General features: G+C 52.6%; 7 protein-coding genes across 7 annotated transcripts; 4 read left to right on the top strand and 3 right to left on the bottom strand.

Moving 5' to 3' along the window:
• Positions 1-275: 275 nt before the first annotated feature.
• On the bottom strand, positions 276-1,142 carry CTAM01_16843 (uncharacterized protein; the record flags this gene model as incomplete). Its single annotated transcript, XM_060532835.1, has 3 exons — positions 276-299; positions 358-437; positions 500-1,142. 3 exons carry the CDS (start codon positions 1,140-1,142, stop codon positions 276-278), a joined length of 747 nt encoding a protein of 248 aa, XP_060372593.1.
• A 1,194-nt stretch (positions 1,143-2,336) lies between these two features.
• On the top strand, positions 2,337-4,564 carry CTAM01_16842 (major facilitator superfamily transporter; the record flags this gene model as incomplete). Its single annotated transcript, XM_060532834.1, has 5 exons — positions 2,337-2,888; positions 2,949-3,189; positions 3,294-3,362; positions 3,464-3,910; positions 3,981-4,564. The coding sequence occupies 5 exons, from the start codon at positions 2,337-2,339 to the stop codon at positions 4,562-4,564; spliced, it is 1,893 nt and encodes a 630-aa protein (XP_060372592.1).
• Positions 4,565-5,473: 909 nt separating this feature from the next.
• On the top strand, positions 5,474-6,810 carry CTAM01_16841 (aminotransferase class-III; the record flags this gene model as incomplete). Its single annotated transcript, XM_060532833.1, has 2 exons — positions 5,474-5,959; positions 6,019-6,810. The coding sequence occupies 2 exons, from the start codon at positions 5,474-5,476 to the stop codon at positions 6,808-6,810; spliced, it is 1,278 nt and encodes a 425-aa protein (XP_060372591.1).
• A 641-nt stretch (positions 6,811-7,451) lies between these two features.
• CTAM01_16840 (asparaginase) lies at positions 7,452-8,546 on the top strand (the record flags this gene model as incomplete). Its single annotated transcript, XM_060532832.1, has 1 exon — positions 7,452-8,546. One exon carries the CDS (start codon positions 7,452-7,454, stop codon positions 8,544-8,546), a length of 1,095 nt encoding a protein of 364 aa, XP_060372590.1.
• Positions 8,547-9,208: 662 nt separating this feature from the next.
• Positions 9,209-10,973, top strand: CTAM01_16839 (major facilitator superfamily transporter; the record flags this gene model as incomplete). The annotated part of the gene is made up of 5 exons (XM_060532831.1): positions 9,209-9,344; positions 9,404-9,551; positions 9,602-9,774; positions 9,828-9,953; positions 10,024-10,973. 5 exons carry the CDS (start codon positions 9,209-9,211, stop codon positions 10,971-10,973), a joined length of 1,533 nt encoding a protein of 510 aa, XP_060372589.1.
• A 252-nt stretch (positions 10,974-11,225) lies between these two features.
• CTAM01_16838 (tannase) lies at positions 11,226-12,992 on the bottom strand (the record flags this gene model as incomplete). The annotated part of the gene is made up of 1 exon (XM_060532830.1): positions 11,226-12,992. The coding sequence occupies one exon, from the start codon at positions 12,990-12,992 to the stop codon at positions 11,226-11,228; it is 1,767 nt and encodes a 588-aa protein (XP_060372588.1).
• Positions 12,993-15,080: 2,088 nt separating this feature from the next.
• On the bottom strand, positions 15,081-17,227 carry CTAM01_16837 (uncharacterized protein; the record flags this gene model as incomplete). The annotated part of the gene is made up of 5 exons (XM_060532829.1): positions 15,081-16,367; positions 16,416-16,706; positions 16,739-16,911; positions 16,976-17,110; positions 17,164-17,227. 5 exons carry the CDS (start codon positions 17,225-17,227, stop codon positions 15,081-15,083), a joined length of 1,950 nt encoding a protein of 649 aa, XP_060372587.1.
• Between the last annotated feature and the right edge of the window lie 1,208 nt (positions 17,228-18,435).

Here is an 18,435-nt window from a genome sequence, read left to right as displayed (position 1 = left end):
GAGAGCGGTTTGAGAATAGACGATGTACTGTAATTATCAATGAACTTTTCAAATTGTGATTACCCTGTAACACTAGAAAATTTACTGCCAAAATCTAACCCCTCGTTCCTGAACGATAGTCTTTGGGGAGGCAGAGCTGTAGTTTGATAGAGGCCGCCTTGTCTATGATTCCAAATTTCCCAAAGTGACACAAGAAAAGAAATTGAGGCCAGCCCGGCCGTGTGACAACACTTCATTTTATGTCCCACTGGTTTGCCTGTCGTGATCCGTCTTCTCTATTGCGACTTTCCGGTCAATATCTATCACGAGATTAGGTTAGCAGGAAAGATACTAGTCGATGAGGGAAAGCGTTCATACCCCTCCCGAGCCCATGCTGTTCCGGTTCTTCCGCTTGCGCCAGAATATCAACCCAGCCATTGCTAGAATAGATGCAGCCGCTGTTTTGAAACGGGTCAGTTTATGACAACATTACAAGGTTCCACATTGTTGTCTCTCTTACCGATGCCCCCGAGTACCCCAAGGACGGCAACACCAGATCCACTGGTGAAGGAAACGCCTTGCGTTGAGCCGATGGCTGATGGTTGAGGTTGAGGTTGGGGCTTGCTTCCACTGTCGCCGTTCAGGTCATTTGACGGTAGAGGGACAGATGGTGCAGTCACTGTGATCGTCTGGGGCGCAGCGGTGACAAATACTGTATTTGTAGGGCTTGGGATGACTGAGATTTGAGGTTTCGTTGTTGTGATGAACACTGTAGTTTTTGATATCGACACGCTTGGGCGAAGAGTTGGTGACTTTGGGGGCGCGCTAGAGATTGGCGTTGAAGGAGGAGTAATAGCCCTTGGTGGTGCGCTCGATGAGGGTAATACCGCAGGCTGAGTGGTCGTTGGGATCTGGGGAAGCGTATCCGCTGGACCATTGGATGGAAGAGGAACATGAGTAGATGTTGTGGTGGTTCGCTCAGGAGCTGGGAGCATAGGAATTTCAGAGCCTATGAGAGGTCTGTTCGGAGTCAGAGGTCCTGGCGACTTCACGGCTCGCTCTTGATGTTGTTCTGGATCTTGGACTTGATCTTGGTCTTGAGGAATGTCGAGCCGAAGTTTGGGAGGAGGACCTCTCCTACGGTTCATCGAAAGGCCAACCATGTTGTTCCAATTAGCTGTAAGTCTGTGTGGTTGATCACTGTGAAGAGAATGTTAGTTTTTGGGTGTTCAGTCATTTTAGACCAGAGCGGGAGAGGCGTTTGACTTACACGGATGAACTGTCAATCCCAGAGCGATGGGTTCGGTGGACCCCGTGGGATACCTATCCAAGATTCTGAGGCTGGCGTGCCATGTTTCTGAGACGAGACGACTGGACTTCTCATGAAAGGACTTGGCAGCGGTAAAGTAGCCGGTCTATCAGTTGCTTAGTTGAATCCACGTGGTGGACCGATCAAAGGAGGGCTTGAGCGTCATGAGGGGACTGTGGCAGATCTTGGAGGCATATGTGGGAGAGTGGGATCCGGAGGGGGTCGCCTGTCGTAGATATCGGCCTGTTGTCGTTGTCATTGACATATCGTGCCCAAGCTGTCGCAGGGATTGTCTATTCTTGGCATGGATTGTCTTTGCTTTCTCTCCATTTTCTCTACCTCTTGCCATCTTCGTCTGAGACTTCCCTGCGCGGGTGCGGACGTGTATACTTCAAAATCTGCCGCCGCAAAACCTATCAGCCCGGCAGGCGTTTTAGGCTCGGCGCTACATCCTGGAACAAGTTTCACGCTTACTGGACAACGGACCAGTAACATCCCGTAGCGAGCACGGGTTTGCGTATAACCCAACTGGTTCAGAGGGCATTGGGTCCAGAGTCAGCTCTAATCTTTTGCGGCCCCTTCGCCCCGGGACGTGGCCTAGCCGCAAATCACCCTTGGTCGATCAATAACTCTCGAGGTTCGATAAACCTTGTGCCAGTTCACTGAACTTATTTTTGGCAGTATCTGCGGGCTGTGTGGGATGATGTGTCTTGACGTGACGTCGGCAACTGGTTGCCGTTGAACCCCAGGGCGGCCACGGCCCCATCTTCCTGAAGTCGAGGAATTCTGCTGCAAGAGCCGGTGTTAGTCTGAAAATGAACTCCGCAAATTGTCTTGGCCTCAGATAGTGTTACTCTGAGAGTGAACTGTGCTTGGTTTGTGGATAATCGGGTCTCCCGAGGAGAGAGAGGATCTGTCAAATATCATCAACAGTGGTTCCTCTTGGAAATCGTCGTATCTTCTTCAGACCAAAAAGAGAACGACAAGACCTTCATTTTGACATCTCAGTCGAAGGCGCTCAAGCAACATCGCCAAACTCCTCACAGCCATGGAACGCCCTAGCAGTGAGACCTTGGAGTCTCGAGCCGCGAGACCCAGCATAGCCAGAAGGATCTCTGCCACAGCCATGGGCGGCTTGCACCTTCTCACTAGCGACACTGAACTCTCTCAAGACCGGGACCACGACGAGTACATTTCGCCAACGAGGACGTCCGTCAGAGACCGCTCGAGATCTCTCAGCAGGAGTCTCAGCGTTGCCAGCTCGCGCAGCAGCAACTCGTCCATCTTCTTCGGCCGGCCGAACTCACTGCCTTCCATCACGGAGAGCGAGAATGATCCCCACGGCACTGAGTTCCGTGACCCGTTTGCGGATCAAAACTCAATAGAAGGGCATTCTGCTCCGCGTGAAGCTCAGAACCCATTCGACGACAACAGCAGTGGCGATGAAGGAACTGCCGTACAGGAGCTGGAGCCAGAACCGCCTTACCACGTCTTCACGAAGAAGCAGAAATGGGTTGTTATCGTCATCATCGGAGCCGCCGGATTGTTCTCTGGTCTGTCTTCCAACATCTATTTCCCAGCTCTCGATACGATCGCACGGGTAAGTCCTGTTCATCCAGCCGGAATCCCCGGGAACTCTCTAATTCACAAAATCTCATAGGATCTCAATGTCAGCTCGCAGATGGTTTCTCTGACCATCACGTCGTACTTGATCATCCAAGGCATCTCCCCGCTAATTTGGGGCTCAATCTCGGATGCTCTGGGCAGAAGGCCAATCTACATCGCCTCGTTCGCCGTGTACATCATTGCCAACATCGGACTCAGCTTCTCTCCCAATTTCACAGTTCTTCTGCTCTTCAGGGGCTTGCAAGCCGCCGGAAGTGCCTCAACCGTGAGCATTGGTAAGTTACATACGGGAAAATACAACCCTTTGTTTTCTCCCTTGGACCTCTAAATTTAGCCAAGAAAAAGTCGTCGTAATTCCTTTTACTGACCTGTGCAACAGGAAACGGCGTGATCCAGGATATTTCTCCCCCGGCTGAACGGGGAGCATTTATTAGTTTCTACCAGGCGAGTAAGTCACTATGGGCCCTATCGCTGTTTCACACGCATTACGGTGTTTTGCTCGGTGACTCGGTTTTATCTCCTGGTGTGCTCGGAGCTAACACCTCGTAGTCCGAAACTTCAGCATAGCAGTCGGGCCTGTGCTCGGCGGCCTGCTCGCCAACTTCCTCGGGTTCCGGTCCATCTTTGTCTTTCTCCTGATTCTTTCTTCTATAGTCACCTTGGTGATTGTGTTTTGGCTGCCTGAAACCATGCGGAGCATTGCCGGGAACGGCTCGCTTCGTTTGGGTGGCATTTACAAGCCGATCATATGGTACCTTGGCAAGGAGCCAGAGTACCTCGAAGACCCGGATGAACCCATTCCGCGGAAGAAGGTGACATTGATGACCTTTGTGGAACCATTGCGGCTGTTGATTCAGAAGGACATTTTGATCAACTTGGTGTTTGGTGGCGTGGTCTATACCATATGGACTATGGTCACGTCGAGCACCACCATCCTGTTCAAGGAGCTGTTCGGACTTAGTGACTTACAAACGGGTCTCGCATTTCTACCTAATGGTAAGTAACCTTCCCACCTTCACCTTCTTTCTCCCTTATCAAAAAGGAGACTCGCTTACATGTAGGACAGGACTTGGAACCATTGTTGGATCCGCAATCGTGGGCAAGCTAATGACAAAAGACTATCTCGAGATGGAAGAAGAGTACAAGACATCTCATAACATAACAGGAACAGAAAAGCTCTCAGGGAAGAACATGCCCGCTGAGTTCCCCATAGAGCGCGCCCGCCTTCGTCGTCTCCCCTGGATCGTCCTCATCTTCGTCGCTTCCACAGGCGGCTACGGCCTCTCTCTCAACTTCCCCTCCATCACTTCGCGATCAGGCTGGATCGCAGTCCCACTCGTCCTCCAGTTCTTCATCGCTGCGACCAGCAACGCCGTCTTTGCCCTCAATCAGACCCTCGTCACCGACCTGTGTCCTGGAAAGGGTGCTAGTGCCACGGCGATTAATAACTTGGTCAGGTGCGGTCTGGGAGCTATTGGCGTCGCGTTGGTAGACAACTTTGTTGCCACCACGGGGCCTGGCGCCGCGTTCTTGGGCTTGGCCCTCGTCACGGTTGCCGTTGGGCCGTTGGCGGTGATACACTGGTACTGGGGACAGACTTGGAGGGCGGCGAGGATGAGGGAGAAGACGTCGAACAACGAGAAGGCATGAGGCCACAAGGTCTCTGCGTTGCATTAGTCGTCACACCTTGTGGCTTGGTGAGGCCGCGTCTGTGACGCCTACCGGTCGATGCATTATCATAAGTCTGTAGCGTTGAGCGTGCATGATTTGGTGATTCTGCGAAAGGATGTTGAACATCATATTTTGGGCAAAACAAAAAGCAGGATAGAACTCCATAGATTTACATTCAATAGCAGTGTTAGAGGCGGCATCAAGAGTCCACCTAGTTTCACACTTGCACAACTAGAAAATTTCTCGCTTCGTCCCCTTTCTCTTCTCTTCAATACAAGGATAAATTTGACCCTCTTTGGTGTACAACAGGGAACGTGAGCGCCGAGTCTTGGCGGAAACGAGGTGTTTGACACATGGGTCCGGGGAGAAATCGTGTAAAACCATTGGTTCATAGGCCTCCTTTCCCACACACGATGAGCAGCACACAACCTGACACCCAACTCATGCTGCCAAGCAGTCTGTCGGCTTTCGAACCATTTCGCTTTCGGGAAAGAAACCTGACAGTTCATACATCTGGATCGATCGTATGTTGAGGTTTGAGAACGAATTCAAGCTATACTTGGAAGAAGTCTCCCCATTCTCGGGTATGAGCCCTTGGCTAGTGCATCTATCCCGAGATTTTGGCTGGCACAATCCCGAACATGATTCGGCATCCCGATGTCGCATACCCGAGCGGGGTTCATCTTATCTATAGTCCACGAAGAACACACAACATTCACAGAAGCGGTCAGATCGGACCTGGCCCCGCGGCAAAGTTCGTCGGTATTTAATCCATCAATTGATTTCAAAAGGCATGCGGATGTTCCTATCTCCTCTTGGACATCGATGAAAGACTCACCAACAAGACGTGAAGCATCTTTAGACTGTGTACTTCGCAATCGAGCAATCATGGTGGAACTCCAACAAAACGGGGAGGCAGCTCAGCCTGCGGCGAACATCGAGCAGCAGTTGAACACATACGTCGAAAAGTATGTCTCAGAGAACCAGGGCTCGCTGCAAGTCAACAAGACAGCCTCAGGGTCGCTACCTGGGGGTACAACTAGATCCGTGCTGCATTACCTGCCTTTTCCATTGGCTTTCTCCGGAGGCCACGACTGTCACCTGATATCGGTGGACGGCGCCGAGTACCTCGACTTCGTGTCCGAATATTGCGCCGGTATGTTCGGCCACTCTCACCCAGACATCATCGCTGCGATCAACAGCGTTACCAAGTCGGGATTCACTCTGGGCGGGCCGAGTCCCAAGGAGGGCGAATTGGCTGCCCTATTGGTTGAGAGATTCCAGAGCGTCGATGCCATCAGGTTTTGCAATTCGGGAACTGAAGCGAACACCATGGCGATTGGTACGGCGTTGCATTTCATTGGAAGAAAGAAGGTAGGCTGTAACAGTTCCTCGAGCCCGAGATCTTTCGCTAAATCATGCCCCACGCTCAGGTCTTGGTGTTTGAAGATGGTTATCACGGTGGCACATTAGCTTTCACGCCCAACAACCCGCTGATTCTTCCCCACGATTTCGCGTACGGCCGGTACAACGACATTGAGTATACCCGATCGCAAATCACCGACGATATCGGCATCATCATTGTGGAACCAATGCAAGGCGCAGCAGGAATGCTTGAGGGGTCAAAAGAATTCCTCCAGTTCCTCCGCGACGAAGCCACGCGCATCGGCGCCATCCTCATCTTTGACGAGGTCATCACCTCGCGACTCAACTACGGCGGCTTGCAAGAAATCTACGGCATCACGCCGGACATGACCACCATCGGCAAGCACTTCGGCGGCGGCTTCTCGTTTGGCGCGTTTGGTGGGCGCAAGGACATTATGGACCTGTACGACCCACAGGGACCGCGGAGTCTATTCCATTCGGGAACATGGAACAACAACGTCTTCTCCATGACGGCGGGTGTCGCTGCCACCAAGCTTTTGTCGAGAACGGCGCTTGAGAGAAACAATGAGCTGGGGAACAAGCTCCGCGACGAGCTGCGTGAGGTGTTCGGCTCCAAGGATGCGTCCATTGTCAAGCTGACTGGCTATGGGAGTGCGATTGGCTTGCACTTCCAGGGTCCTTCGGCAGGCAAGTTGCAGGATCTCTTCTTCTTTTACCTTCTCAGCAAGAGGATATACGTCGGACGTCGTGGATTCCTTGCGCTGAACCTTACTCACGGGGAAGAGCATATCAACAAGGTTCTGGATGCGGTCAAGGACTTCTGCGCAGAAATGTTGTGAGAGATGTTTGTAAGCTTCAGCCTTTGATCTCGGCCCAGACCAAAGGCATATTGGTGTCGACATGCTGCCAGCTCATAGACATTGTCAAAATAAATGCTGTCGATCTCACCCTCTCTCTCACTCGGTTGCCGCAATTTCCACATATCGTCGTCCGCTTGCATCGTTCTTTTCAAGCCAGAGGTTATGGCCTAGGCTTTAACTAACCACCGATATCCTCTCCAATATCCTTTCTTGGCATCACCAACCTCCTCGTCATGATACTTAGAAAGGAAGGTTGATAGCGCAGCATTGGCTTTTGCTTGGCAACCCAAGAGTAACGTGGTATCAACTGCAATTCCAACCTTTATCCGCTTCGGACCCAGCATCCAAATGCCCCCTTGACCCCTGTCTATCGGCGCAGATCAGCCTATCGCGCGGGGTAAACAACACCAACAACGGCACGGTAGTTTGAGCGACCGTGCTCTTTATTAAAGCCTCCCTCCGCAAACCGGTCGGCCAGCCTCACCTCATTCTACTTGCGCCATTGCCACTCATTCTGGCAAATAGCCGCCAAGCTCATGCTATCGAGCCATTGAGCCCCTCTCATCTTCCCCTTGGACCTTCAATCACTAATCCGGCATCGTCTCCGGAAGCCGCCCACAATGCCGGACCTCCGCCCCCGCACCCTCGCCCCACTCCTCCTCTCCCTTCTCACCGGGCACCGCGTCCTCGGTCAAGCATCGCCGGGGTTTCCCATGGTCATCAACACCTGGGGTGGCCCCTTCACAGCAGCCACAGACGCCGCCTACCAGGCACTCGTCAAGCCGGGCACCTCGGCCCTCGACGCCGTCGAGATCGGCTGCGCGACCTGCGAGGCGAACCAGTGCGACGGTAGCGTCGGCTTCGGCGGCTCCCCCGGCGAGAACTGCGAGACCACCCTCGACGCCATGATCATGGACGGCGTTACCATGAAGTCCGGCTCCGTTGCCGCCCTGCGCCGCGTCAAGAACGCCATTGGTGTCGCTCGCCACGTGCTCGAGTATACCTCGCACACCATGCTGGCCGGCGACCTCGCGACGGAATTCGCCATTGAGAACGGCTTCGTCGCCGAGAGCTTGACTACCGAGGCCTCGGCGGAGCGGTGCGCCGCGTGGCGGGCCGGGAACTGCCAGTCGAATTACAGGCAGAACGTCACGCCGGATCCCAAGGCCGCGTGCGGGCCGTACACGCCCGTGGAGCTCGACTCCAGCTCTTCTGGCTACTTTGACCTCATTGCGCCGAATTCAGCGCAGGCGTCACACGACACCATATCCATGATGGCTCTAGATGCGAATGGGATCATGGCGGCTGGTACCTCTACCAATGGAGCTTCCTTCAAGGTACCCGGACGCGTTGGCGACGGCCCAATCACAGGTTCCGGTTCTTACGTTGACGGTGATGTCGGAGCATGCGGCGCGACTGGCGACGGTGACATCATGATGCGTTTCTTGCCCTGTTATCAGGCTGTGGAGAGCATGCGACGAGGAATGAGCCCCCAGGAGGCGGCGAGAGATGCCGTAGTTCGCATGGTCAAGAAGTATCCGGCTGTGTCGAGCGGTATTGTTGTTGTCAACAATAAGGGTGAACACGGCGGTGCTGGGTCTGGGTGGACTTTTACGTACGCCTTCAGAGGTGGTAAGATGAACGCTACTGAGGTTGTGACTGTGCCGCCCGTTGTTGTCACCCGATCTTTGCGCGTTGAGTCAGAATTGAGGTAGAAAACGCTTGGGTCTACTCCATATGAGAGTTGTTGATGAATAGATCTTATTTCATCGTACCCCCGAACAGACTGAGACTCGACTTCACAACGACTGATCAAGTTTTCTTCAACACAAGATCTAGACTCTCTGCGCTACATGGGTCAGATGCGGCTATGCACCACGCGAGACTGGTCGAATGAGAGTTCAACTCCAAAAGACGTCAAAGCAAGGCTGTCTATCACCATTGTGGGGTTGCAGCACACCATTGTCATGCCTGGCTTTCGCCAGCTAACTTGCAGGATGACCAGCCAATCCAAACAGTTGAGTACCTGGTCGATAAAACTCTCTACCGATATCGCAAAATCCTATCCTCTTGGCATTTCAATTGTTATCTCTTCCTACATCTCGACGATACCACGAGCCCACTTTTGGCCGCATCGGCGGGATTCACTGCGACCATCCATTGAAGTGCTGAGCTTGACGCTGCTCCTCAGGAGCTCGGTAAGAATTGCGCAATGGCGGGCAACTTCCGGGTGGGATCCAGCTTGAACGAGGGCTCACGAATCATTATCTATCAACTCGCTATCCGTCGCCGAGCGAGTATGTCTCGAACTATCTCCAACTCTCAATCGTTCTCATCTTAGAGGTCTCTGGTCGATTGCCTCAAAGACTCTGCGACGATGGCATCTGCTCTGAAAGAGTCGGTCCCAAGAGACAAGTGGTGGGAGTGGAGATGGTTCTCGCCAGATGATACGAAGGAGGAGAGGCGTCTCATCACGAAGATTGACCTCCTCTTGGTACCTTACTCGGTCCTCGGTACGATACATCCTTCTCGCGTAGCCTCTCAGCTATCGGGCTAACATTCCGCTCGCAAGGCTACTGGGTCAAATATGTCGATCAATCCAATTTGAATAATGCCTACGTCGCCGGTATGAAGGAGGATCTCGGGTTCTACGGAAACGAGCTTGTTCAGCTCCAAACGCTGTTCACTCTTGGATCGGTCTTGGGCCAGATCCCTTTCCTGTATGGATAATGCTCTCCGGATCTGCTGTTATACACTAATAGGAAACCAGATTCATCATGACCTATGTCCCAATCCAATATCTCATCCCAATTTGCGACGTTCTGTGGGGGGTATTCACGCTTCTACAGTATCGCGTCCACTCTTACGCTGAACTGGCCGCTTACAGATTCATGGTCGGATGGTTCGAGGCCGCATTCTTCCCGGCAATGCATTACGTCTTTGGTACGCACTGAAGACTTGAATGATGTTCGGGCTCATCGCTGACTCTGAGATAGGCTCCTGGTATCGAGGCCACGAGATTGCTCGTCGCGGCGGTATCTTCTACACCGGTCTAGCTGCCGGCACATTGACAGCCGGTCTCATCCAAGCCGGCGCATCGAGCTCACTCGAGGGAGTCCACGGTATGAACAATCACCATCAAAACTCACTCTCATGATCCCCTCAATCGCTAACGGAAGTGAATTACCACAGGCATGGAAGGATGGCGATGGATGTACATCATCTGTGCCCTCATCACCATCCCTGTCGGCATCTTCGGTTTCTTCGTGATCCCCGGTACCATTGACCAGCCCAATAGATGGTGTGTCAACGACAAAGACATCGAGACCGCCCGCGAACGCCTCGAGAAACACGGCCACGTCTTGCACGGCAAGATGAAGTTTGGCCACATTAAGCGCACCCTCCTCGGCTTCCGCTTCTGGCTCGTCATCACAACTGACGTCCTCTTCTGGAACGCAGGCATCCACAAGAACACGGGCTCCTACCTTCTCTGGATCAAGAGTCTTGGACGGTACAGCGCGGCTCGCATCAACGAGTTGGGTACAATCTCCCCCGCGCTGGGGATCGCGTACACGCTCATTGCTTGCTTCGCTTCGGATATGTTCCTCGGTCCGGCCTGGTCAATCACGATATGTTCGGTCCTCAATGCCATCGGTCTTATCTTCCTGACGATATGGACTGTTCCCGAAGGCGGTCTCTGGTTCGGGTTCGCGACCATGTATTGGTCCAATGCTCTGTCTTCTGTGTTCCATGGATGGGTCAACAACCTGCTGCGAGACAGCCCCGAGGAACGGAGCTTCACTTTGGTTCTTATTAACTTGCTGTCGCAAAGCTCGACGGCATGGACGCCCTTGCTTACTTTCCCGACGGTCGAGTCACCAAGGTACAGGAAGGGCTTCTCGTTCTGCCTGGGATGCGCAGTCGCGTTGATTGTCTTCACCTGGATCATGCACTACTATCTGAAAAGGGACAAGAAGCACGACACTGGGTCCACAGATGAGGAGACGAGCACCCAGTCCGAAGTTGGTGTGGTGTCTTCAGTAGAATTGAAAGGTAAAAGCGACCTGGACGCTAGGAAAGACGATCCGGCTGCTGTAAGGGTCAACAAGGAGACAGGCGATGACAAGATCACAGCAATTTGACAGTTCTCTCATCAAATTTGTCATATGGTATGCGGACTTGGCCATCAATGTTGGAGTTCTTACGAAAGATGTATATACTTAAATGGAAGCTAAGCTATGTACAGTCGCGTCTTGGGCCTACTACATGTTACATGCCCCAGAGCGATAATGAATGAAAAAGAAATTTTGATCCTGCACCTTTCCTGTATCCTATCTCATCTCGACCTTAGATGACAGGAAAACAGCCAATCTCGATACCCATCCCATGAGCACTTAGTAAACAGGGACCTTGAAGGCAGGGAAAGTATAAGTCCAGCTGTCAATCGACTTGGCGTCGTTGACGCAGTCAAAGTCGGAGCTGTTGCCGCGCCAGACGGGACGGGTAGGCCACTGGCAAAGCATCTGGGTCTCGCCGGCGTTGATGTTGGTGGACGAGGTGACGGTGGCGTTGAGGCGGCTGGGCTTGTTGCCGTTCTCGACCCAGTCGATCATGATGTTCATGTTGTTCTGGGGGTAAGGGCCAGGCTGGAGGCTGTTGGTGCCGCAGTGGCCGGCGCCGGGGACCAGGTAGAACTGGTACCAGTCCTCGAGGGACTTGATGGCCTCGTCATCCTTGGCGTCGGGGTACATGACGGAGCGGACGGACTGCCAGTAGTGGACGGAGGAGGCGGCGGGGATGCTGGAGTCGGACTCGCCGTGGTAGTGGAGGAGCTTGCCGCCCGAGGACTGGAAGGGGGTCAGGTCGGGGAGAGTGGTCTGGAGGCTGTCGAGGTAGCGGATCATGCCGGTGTTCATCCACTCGACGAGAGTGTCGTAGGTGATGTTGTTCATGTCGGAGAGGTTGTCGAGGTCGAGGAGCTGGACGAACTTGGTGACGTACTCGCCGCCGGTGGATGGAATGCTAAGCTCCCATGCGTCGGTCTCGTTGTTGTAGACAGTAGCAGCGTCGCCGAGCTCGGAACCAATTTGCCAAGAGAGGTAGGCGCGCTGACCCTGGGAGTTGAAGACACCATCGTAGATGGCCTGGGCGACGGCGACGGCCTGCTCGGTGACAGTACCGTTCTGCTCGGGCTGGTAGCTGGTGGTGCTGCCCTGGGCCTGTCTCTTGTTGAAGCCGAAACCAAGCGAGCTGCTGGTCTTTGCGGCACAGTAGTAGGACTCGCCGATGGTGGACTTCAGGTCGAACTGGAGCTTGCAGAGGTCAGTGCGGGAGATGACGCCGTCGACACGGCCGTCGAGGCCGTCGCAGGCGGCAATGGTGGAGTTGACAATCTTGGCCAGCTCGCAAGGAGGCGGGTAGTAGTCCTGGGTATGCTCAACGGCAGACGAGTAGACGTGGAGGACCTGCTGCTGGGCGAAGCGGAAGGCCGGAGCACCGGCGATGACACCGTCGTACTCCTCACCCCAGCGCTGGACCTGACTCATACCCTCGCGACCGCCGTCAGAGCAGCCCTCGTAGTAAGTGTAGACCTTGTCGTCGGCGCCCATGCTGTAGAATCCCTTGGTGATGGCCTTGCCGACCTGGGTCATCTCGCCCAGGGCCTGGTACCCGAACATGTGGGTGGCATCCCAGTTGATGGAGCCGTTTCCGTAAAGGACGACCTCGTCGTAGCTGTTGTTGAAGGCGTCATAGCCAGCATCGGTGGCACCTCCGGCAGCACCGTAGGAGATACCGCCAGTGGAGTCGGAGGAGAGGGAGAAACCGCCACCGCCGGCAACGTAGAAGCGGTTCTTGAAGACGTCAGGGCTCGGGAAGGCGTACTTGAGATTGACGGTGTCGCCCTTGCCAGTGTGGGTATAGGCCACGGTGACGTTGCAGTATGTGAGGGGGGTGCTGCTGCCGCCCATCATGCCACCGCCGCTGGTGGCATTGTAGACCGGGCTGGCAGTGATGGAAGAGGGAACCAGATCGATGCCAAGAAGAGTTCCGTTGGAAGGCAGAGCGTTCTGCACGTTCTCGACAGTGCACACATCTGCCAGGGAGGATGTGCTGGCTCTGGCCGCCAAAGCGCGAAGAGCCGCCTTGGAGTACTTAGACATATTAGAAGGAAGTGAAGTTCAAGTCGGTGTGGAGGAAAGACAAGTGAGTGAAAGAGAGAAGAGAGAGCGAATGATGGTGATGATGCCTTCTAAAACCATCAGCAACATCGTGCCCGGGCAGACATCTTTATAACAAGCTTGAAAACTTATCCCGATGCTGCGGTTCCCGAGTCCTCGGCGACGGCGTTGCCATAGTAGACGCGGCTCCACACGTGGTCCGTCTGTACGCCTCATAGCGCCGGGGCGCAGTGTATAGACGTGCGAGCCGTATTCTCGCATCGACCCCAGTTCGACCGTGGAGTCCTACTTCTACAGGTTCAGTTTACGTCAGTCACTGCTAGTGTGAATGGAAGAGATGATGGTAGGGCTGATGGTCCGGACGAAACCTTGTTCGGGTGGGGATCCAACTCCCGACGCTTGGAGGGTTGTTTTCTGGTTCGTCCAATGATCCTAGGTACCCTGACCACCTGTATGCCGCGTCACAATGGTCCTGGACAATCTTTGAATGCAGTGTAGTCTGATTTGTGACGCGTCTTTCTACAAGACGTGGATGGAAACGTGTTGCGGCATTGAGTCTAATTCGGATGCAGCTTGACAAATCACGAAAGACATTGAGCTCTCGGTCTAGCATCCGACTTCGAGAGCGTGTCAATCAGAACAGTGTCTCAGTGGCATGCCACTTTCTCGTTGGAGTTCTCGTTTTCAGTAGGATTGAATCGAAATAGGGGAAGAATCTGACACCTTGAACTCATTAGTGAAATCTATGGGCATTTCATAAGGGGCACGCTAGGAGCAGTGCAAGACGCCTTCACTGGCATGAGTGAACTCCAGGCTAAGATCCAGGACCGCCTGAACGTTTCTGGTCAATGCCATCCCAGCGAAGAGCATAAACATGTCTATGAAGATCCCACAGCTCTATGTCCCCTGAACAAAGTTGATAAAAAAAGATCTAAAGTCCGCCGGGGAAAAAGTGACCGCAAGCCACAACAGTAAACTTTTCTTCGGTACAACCCCACACAGCTTCTGGGGTTATTTGGAAAGGGGGCTAGGCAAAACCCACGAATGCTAGCTAAAATCTGCTCAGTGTGTGCCGAACACACAGCCAACTCTCATCACGGGACCGATTCGGCCAACGGGTTGTGGGTAGTGATGATGAATTTGTCTCTCCATCCACCGGCCGAGTGTAATTGCTTTCTCCAGCTTTCTTCAAATTCTAGCCACTTCTTTCTTTTGATGGCGGATGTTGCCGTGGGAAGTAAAGAACGGGAGCACCGTTCTAGCGCTGTCTCTGGGAGGCCGTTGTGGGGGCGCCTCCGATCTACGGCCGGGATTTGGGCCGATGCTTCTAGTGGGGCTAGTCCGAGCTAGGGTCGGCCAATCACGGATTTCAGCGGACAAGCTTCTTTGCTTGATCTGGCTGAAAAAAACTGGCCGTCATTGACAGCCTACGAGACAGGCGAGAACTGCTCCAGTTCAAGGTATAGGGCAAGGGAGAATGTGAAAGGGGAGGCTACTAGCCTATGGGAAGGCAAGGCGGAGAGCAGCAGGTTGGCATGTGAGTTAGTTTACGCTTGACCTTTGCGCGGAATGTTTATCCTTTAATCTACCAGAATAAGTAGTCCACGACTTTTGTTCCAGAGTCTTTACAGCCCACATCCCGATGCCATCACTTGATACTATCATTTGCCCCGAGGGGAAGGAAAATAACATGGCCGGAACAGAGAGGACTCAAGAAATTCCGGCATCTATCACATGATACAAATCCCGCCAAGAGTACAGCACGATTCAAATAGCACAAGGTCTCTAGAAATAGAAATATGTGACAAAAGCCGAGGAAAGTCTCCCAATCTGCCATTAAACGTCGCACCAGTTAAGGGGCACATGTCACCAACGCTAGCCGAGTCTCACGGGGCCTATCACAAAAATTTTTGACTGCAACAGATCAAGAACTTCAAGTTTAAAATACTGAGTTACTCATAAGATATCTCATAGAAACTGTCATCACATGAAGCTGTTTCCCGACAAACCCGCCATCGGGCAATGCGAACTAGCACAGTTTTCCATCAAAGCCATTCGCTCTCAACTCATCTAGTAGTTGTTGCCATCATAACCAGACTCGCCGGAACCGGGAATGTCGCGCGTGATTTCCGAGTAAGCAGTGACTACGTCCGAGTACACTGGAAGCTCGCCTGGTTTGTCGGACTTGAAAGTGACCTCGTTGGATACAACGCAGACAATAAGGCTCTTCGCCTTGTCAGGCGACTGCAACTCTCCAGTAGGAAGCGTGATCTTCCATCGAATGTTATCCTTGAGATATCCAACCACGTGCTCAGGTTTGAGACTGTCGAGTAGTCCAGCCATGTACCGCTCGACCAGAGCAATAGTTAGGGGAATTTGACCAGTAATTTCCTGGTTCTTCGATCGATCTTTCTTACATTTCGCACAAGGGCTTTCTTCATCCTGGCCGAATGTGGCGAACGATCCGACGTGGGCATGGTCTTTCATGTACAAGAGCGGAGGCGTACTCTCAGAAGGTTCGCCGATGAACACGTTGACAATGTAGTTTCCGTGCAGCTCAGATTTCAGAGTCCTGATGTTGACAAGCCATTCGAGATACTTGTCTCCAACTGCCAGGCCGCGAATATCACGGCCTACCGGGAGCTCAGTGCCACGGCCAGCAGCCTTGAGATGTGCTCTCGCACGGTCCCGGAGAGCTTCCACAGCCTGAAGATCTGGTGGCTGAGTCGCCTGGCTTCGCAAGATGTTGGCAAAAGACGCTCGTTTCCAGTAAATGCGATCAACCTCGTTGAGAATGGCCTTCCTTGAGCCGAACGCGCTTTGGGTCTCTGGGTAAATGTAGCCAAAGCCTCTGGTGTCTTCCACTCCAGCGGATGTCCAGAAAGTTTGCTGACCATTTGCATCTACTGAACGTGTGAATGGAGTCAAAGGCGTTTCCACGTTGTCGTCCGACCCCTCCACCTGTTTAACGTATTCTCCAGGATTGCATACTTGCCAAATGGCGAAGAGTCGATCGATGTTGGTGTGGTGAAGCCAGAAGATGGGGTCAAAAGCAGAGAAGGCTACGCGACCCATGTATCCTCCTCCAATGTAGTTGTGGACGGCATTGTGAACATCTTCAAGACTACCCCAGCCGTCGAACGTGCCCTTGACAGGACCAAACTCGCCATTGTTTGATACAGCTGCAAAATCAGTATACGACTGAAGAAGAAATAGAACTCGCTCAGACACATTCATGCCCTTGACCCCAAAGTTCGGCTTGGTGAATATCTTGACGTCTTCAATATCGGGCTCTTCGTCGTCGGCTCTTTGACCGAAAGTTCGCGCGGTCTTCGCAGGTTTGTCGATCGAATCATTCTAGAGGTGTGAGCTTAGATCATATGGGGATATTCTTTTCGAATTCACCTTGATGATCCCAATAAAATTGGTATCCTTTGCCTTTGTCCGCTCTTTAGAATACTCCCCAAACTTATATGAACCGAGTGGGTTGATCTTCTCAGGAAGCCCGGATTGACTGGGAGGTCTCTTCACAGGATGCCTTGCCCTAGAGATAGCCTCATCTGGAAACAAGGGAAGCCCAGGCCGCGCCCAATCCCAGTACGGCATTCGAAAGGTTTTGGCGGCATCAATGTACTTCGTCACCCCGCCCTTCTCGAACTCCTTTGCAATATAGTTGACGTGCTTGTAGAGTTCGTTCTACGGCCATGGTCTTAGTTTTTTTCTCGTACATGAGCTGATGATACACTTGCCTCAAACAGAGCGAGGTAGGGGCGATGCCACGTGAGGAACAAGAGCGAAGTGTGCGTGCAGTATCCACCGTACTTGTTGAGATTGAGATTCTCATCGGCGGCGTAGTTCCACTTCTCGTTTGGCCACTTGTGGGACGGCATACCATGGATTCCTTTTATTATGAGCTTAGAGATCAGACTGGTAGCGGTCATACAAATAGATGAAGACCAACTTACCGGCGATTTGGAAGTATGACAGCGGCTGGTCCTCGGGAACCGCCTGGAATCGCTCCAGTCCAAGAAGATACAGATTCCATTGATCCGGGTTCTCCTTAATCATGTCACGCAATTCGAGTCGGAGGGGCCGTTCCTCTTGAGATCGTCAGCATCTTAGATCGCAAAGTTTGGGTTAGAGGAAGCCGCACTGCCTTCGAAGCCATCTTGGATGCCTTTGATAATGACAGGGCCTTTGGTTCCGTCGGAAGACATGTTTGAGAATGGAGCAGATGCTTCAATAACGTAGGTAGATGAGATGAGTCTTTGTATGAAGGTTCAGGGGACAAGATGATCGTGATGGTCCGAAGAGGATGCTCGGAAGGACTATGAGAAGCGGACTCAGCCAGCTTTTTATGTCGAATCTCTAATACCTCCGACTCCATGGTTCCTTCCCAAGTGGCAAGCGCAAGTACTCTCGTGAAGTACGGCGGCATAAGTGGGATGCCGTTGGTGTTCAGCATTCAGCACGCCTCAGCCGTTTCTGTCTCACATTCGACATCTCGGGTAGGCCCGTCGCGTGCATGATCAGCCTCCAGCCAGCCACATTACTCCAGCTCTGACTCTCAATCACATATCGATCTCAACATTCACATGTGTGAGAAAAAATCGGCATGCCCAGACTGAGCGGTGTGTTCAAGATGCATCATCTGCATTTGAGGGTTCAGCCAGCTGGAAGAAAAGAGGGAGATAACTCCGGAGAAGACGAGGGCTTGTTGATGCTCTCTGATAACTGCTTCATCTTTTGATCAGTCTTCACAATGGACTTGAAATGACCTTTTAGATTGGCTGACCAGAACATTACTTTGGTTCTCCCAGGAGGAACTGTCCGATGGTCTCGAAATTCGTGAGAGAAGCGCCAAATGAAGATATGAGCATCCCTTGCGACCCACGACTGAGACGAATGATCACCGAGGTCTCCTATTCTCATCAATCACGGCAACTTACGGTGAAAACTACAGCTCTGAGCTAATTGTTTAGTCTCAGCCTCAGTTCACATCACACATGAAACCTTGAGACATATTGACGTCCCCGTGAGGCTGCGAGGTGCAGCATACCTATGCCAAGCAGCTTTGCATACTTTGACTACCTCATGGTCTTGGTCTAGATCATGTCCGAAGGAGTGCATGAGTGCGGCTGCACGTCTCTTACGATATGTGAGATTGACAGTCAGCTTTCATGAGTCTCACCGTGTCCCCTCACATACGATTTTGCTATAAGTCAACATACCCACTTCCTGGCACCCCCCTGTTTCTGGCACCCACAAAAACGCGAAAATCCACCACAACCCAATGCCCACCCCCAACCTCCTTTTATCACAACATTTTCAATTCGCGTCCAAATGGGCTCATCTTTTGCACATGTCTTCTTCTATATATAATGCCTCAATATACCGAAGATCAGCTTCGTCAGGCTCTCGAGGA

This window comes from Colletotrichum tamarilloi (genome assembly GCF_030869305.1).
Source record: "Colletotrichum tamarilloi strain Tom-12 chromosome Unknown Scaffold_269.1, whole genome shotgun sequence".
In the NCBI taxonomy this organism is placed as follows: Eukaryota; Fungi; Ascomycota; class Sordariomycetes; order Glomerellales; family Glomerellaceae; genus Colletotrichum; species Colletotrichum tamarilloi.
Note: the sequence above shows the minus strand (reverse complement) of the source record. Positions and strands in the feature narration are given on the sequence as shown.